Here is a 4252-nt window from a genome sequence, read left to right on the forward strand (position 1 = left end):
GTGATATGTGGGGTCCTTGGCACATGGAGCCCAAGGCAGGGCTTCCTCTGGTCTTCCTCTCAGGTCTGCGCTGTGTACTGATCACACCTCCTGGGTTGTTCAGGGTTTTGCATTAGCTCCCACCACAGCCTTGTGAAGAGAGTGTTTTCCGGATGATGAAACAGGCTCAGTGTCTTCCCAAGGAAGCAACCAGCCCAGGACACGGGGCTGCCCAATTCACAGGATGAGGCAGAATCCTAATCTGATGCTGTTGCTCCATGCTGCCTCCCAGTGGCGAGTTTAGGGATATGCCTGACTGCTTTCTCACTCATGCCCTGAGGCCCAGGGTCCTGGAAGCTGGTGTTTGTTCCTTGGATGCACTGAGGTTGACCTCAGCCGCCTCCTCCGACCATTTGTGCTTTGATCTTCCAGAACCTGCTGCTCCGCCCTCCCTGAAGGTACCCAGGTGACCTTGGCCTCTGTTTTGTGATCTGGATTTCATAAAACGGCTGAGCGTCCTCTCTCCTGGGATCTATCAGCTGACATCACCAATGCCCAGCGCTCAGGGACGCCGCTCCTTCAGACCTTTAGGAGCCTGAGGCACAGACTGCAGGGAAGAATCCCAGATGGGGGTGAGAGCTCAGGCTTCAGGCTCTGCCACTCACTAACCCACTGCAGCTCCGGGCCGCTATTTCCTCAGCTGAGCTGTTAGATGATTGTGCGACACTCTGCCATGGCCCTGCACCTGGTGGGATTCTTAGCAAGAGATTCCAGATGCGAAAGGGCCTGGGGCCTAGTTATCTATTGCTGGTGACAAGCCACCCCAAACACAGTGGCTTAGCAACAGCATCTTACCGTTCCTCACAGTTCCGGGGTTGGAGTGTGTCTCACCTGGGCTCGCTTGCAGGGCTGCCATCAGCCGGAGGGTCCACCGGGCTGGGAGGTCCCGACGGCCGCACTGCCATGTCTGGTGGTTGGTGCTGGCTGCCAGCTGGGCACCTCCATTCTCTTCTGCACCAGGATGTGATGGGACAACTCCTCCTCCATTTGGTCGACCAGCTTTCTGACCGGGGGGTCTTGGCGTTCCCAGGGGGCAAAGGCAGAAGCTCCGCCATCTCTCCAGTCTCCGGCTCTGAAACCCACTCGAGGCAGCTACATTCTATTGGCCAACGCGAGCCACAGAGCCAGTCCAGATGCCAGGAGGTGGAGAAACGGAGTCCACCTCCGAAAGGGAGGATGACACGTCTCATCACAGAGGAACCGATGTACTGGGAGGGGGACATTAGACAGTTTATCACAGACCGATGGACAGGCCATCCCTAGGGACAACTCAACTGACCTTACACCAGGGGTCGGCCAGCTTTTTCTAGAAAAGGCCAGGTAATCCGTATTTGAAGCTTTATGTGCCGTATGGCCTGTCACACTACTTCATTCTGCCCTCATAGCTCAAAAGCAGCCACAGGCAGCATGCAAACAAAAGGGCATGCTTGTGTTCCCATAAAACTTTATTTAGCCCTAGCCAGTTTGGCTCAGTGGGTAGAGCACCAGCCCATGGACTGAAGGATCTCGGGTTTGATTCCGGTCAAGGGCACATACATGCGCCCTGACCGGGGCTCGAGATGGAGCCTGCAACCAAGGTATGTGGTTGCTTAAGAGTAAGCAGATTGCATTTCCTCCACTCTCCTGCCGGCTAACCGCACCTTCTTTTGGCTCTTTCCTTTTTTGTTGTGCACCACAGCTTCCTTCTTTCTGTCCAGCGTGTCAAGCTCCATCCATCTGGCCCCTGTGCCCTTGCCTCAGCTGCTCCCTCTGCCTGCATTGACTTTCCCTTGACCTCCTTAGGGCTGACTTCATATCACTTCAAGTGCCTTCTTCTATGCAGCAGCTCCCCTGGCCACTCTACCTCAACCACACACCCTGCCTTCCCTTACCCTCTCCTGCTTCCCTGTTTCATTTCCTTACATTACTTACGGCTCTCTTTTTCCCCTTGTAACTTGTTCATTGGCTGCATCTGTTTCCCCCAGTGGCTTATAAGTGCCAAGAGGCAGGGACCTTGCCTGTCTGGCTGTTGCTGGATCCTCAGTGCTGGGTTCTGTGCCTGGAACATTAAAATTGCTCAGTAAATGTCCCGTGGAATGGATGAATGGAAAGTGGGGAAAACAGAATCATCTACCTCATGGGATCGCTAATAAAACTGAATGAGAAAATGCATTTGAGATGCTTGGCCTGGGACTTGCCACAAAGTGAGTGCCAGGGAGTGGGAGGTGTTGAGACACTGTTTCTGCTCTTGTCGTCGCTGTGCTGGCCTCTGAGGACCTTTCTCTATCCCGCTGTCACTCGGGGGGAAATGACTCCCAGGCCAGGACCCAGTTGAAAAGTGGGAAAGGCCCTGGGTCCGCCAGCGGCCCTTTCATGGCCTCCATACTGCGGAAAGTGGGTCGCGTCATTTATTTCCCTCAGGGACTGGTGCTCGTTGGTAGCTTTGCCCTTGAAAAGTCTCCCAGTTTGAACTAAATGTGAGGAGCTCAGATGGTCTGGATTTGATTTTCAAGGTCTTCAGAGACCAGCAAAAGCCTCATCACTTCACTGGCCAAATGAAAGCACCGGAAATCAAAGCGGGAAGGTGATGAGCAGAAAGGCTGGGTTTTTCTCCCCTGAAAATGTAGTCTTTCCTGAAAGAGCTTTTTCTTCGAGAGAAATCCTTTTCTCCAGGAGTCCATTCCCAGAGTTTCTTGAGCTAAAACAAGTACAGTACCATCCTTGGACCTGAGACTCCAGGCCCTGCCCTGGGTGGGACCCCGAAGACCAAGGTGGTCCCCTTCTAGACTGTGAGTTGCAAGTTCCTCGCCCAAATAGCCGAGTCCCCTCGAGGGCCTGTGCAGGGCGTTTGCGGGGTTCTTCCTCTTGCCTGAAGGTGACATACGATGCCACATGGGCAAGAAACAAGCCAAGGTCCTGGCTGCGAATGAAGGAGATCGGAAATGGGTGTGAGAGGCAGGAGATGATGAATTCAGTTAAGAACTTGGAAGCCACTGAAACTGCAGGGACTTCTTGATTCAAGTCTTGTAGGAAATCTGGACTGGACCTCGAAGAGGGCTCTGTGACCCGTTGGCCTTGAGCCTCCCTTTCAGGGCATCTTATCATCTATCACAGGGTAACAGGCCCTGTGTTGTCGGGTGGAAGCTGGGCATAACAGGAGGACATGGTGGATGTGAGTGGCTCAAGGGGTGGCCAGTTAGGTACCACCATGTGCCTCCCCAGATTCCTGCAGCCTCACCTGTGTCCTTGACCCTCAGCATTTGCTGCATCTGAGCCAGACCCCAAGCTAACAGTGAACCAGGTGTGGTTTCCATCCTTGAGTTGCTCCCAGCCCACCATTCACTCATTTTGTTAATTAATTAATAGCCCATTACATCAGGTATACAAGCCTTTTTGTCTCAGATGGTCACCCTTCCGCCACTCAGTGTGAACTTGACCTTACCTACTCTACATGCTGTCAGGCAGGATGCCAGTTTAACTCCATCCAAAAACTGAAGACAAAAGCAAAATAGAAAGGATGTTTGGAATATGTATGATCCCTGTTACTATAGCCCAGAGGCAGTGATCATCGAGAAATGGGTATTTCATTCTGCCAGATGGTGTACACTAGGACCCAGAGGCTCATCTGGCTGCCACGGCAGCTGGCATTCACCCTGATTGGCATCCCAGTCAAGCTACCGAAGGTCATGGGGTGATAGAAAAACCAGACTTTGGGTCAAGGCAGCTCTGGGTTTGGATTCTCACTCTGTCAATTACATACTGCTCATGCATCAGTGCGGGTGTGTGTATGTGTGCACACACTCACATTTATAGGGTAAACTAGGGCCCCAGTGCACGGATTTGTGCACATTGAAAGGGAATTAATGAGAATATTTTAATATCGCTATTTGGCCTTTCTCTATAATAGAAGTGTCAACCAAATTCATGATTGACAATGACAGATTGAAACACATGCGTGTGATTGGCGCCAGCAAGAGCTTTATATGTATTGTGCATGTGCGAGTCAATATAGCCTTTTATATCTATAATAATAAAAGTGTAATATGCTAATTAGATTGGACAGCTGAACGACCTTCCAGATGTCATTCTGGACGTCCTTCCGGATGAAGCTGCAACAGCGGGGGCCAAGGCAGAGGCGGTTAGGGGTGATCAGGCAGGCAGAGTGGTTAGGGGCGGTCAGGTAGGCAGGCAGAGGCAGTTAGGGTTGATCAGGCAGGCAGGTGAGTGGTTAGGG

At 52.2% G+C, this 4252-nt stretch overlaps 1 protein-coding gene across 1 annotated transcript in view; it reads right to left on the reverse strand.

Annotated features, from left to right (window-relative positions):
* Window positions 1-541: 541 nt before the first annotated feature.
* The window catches only part of PLA2G2A (phospholipase A2, group IIA (platelets, synovial fluid)), a 12542-nt gene continuing 8831 nt past the window's right edge, over window positions 542-4252 (reverse strand). The window contains exons 4-5 of the mRNA XM_005883049.2: window positions 1911-1924; window positions 542-586 (exon numbers count right to left, since the gene is read on the reverse strand). Of these exons, the coding sequence (XP_005883111.2) occupies window positions 542-586; window positions 1911-1924 (59 nt within the window). The remainder of the gene's footprint in view (window positions 587-1910; window positions 1925-4252) is intronic.

The sequence above is a fragment of the Myotis brandtii genome, unplaced genomic scaffold (assembly GCF_000412655.1).
Source record: "Myotis brandtii unplaced genomic scaffold, ASM41265v1 scaffold754, whole genome shotgun sequence".
In the NCBI taxonomy this organism is placed as follows: domain Eukaryota; kingdom Metazoa; phylum Chordata; class Mammalia; order Chiroptera; family Vespertilionidae; genus Myotis; species Myotis brandtii.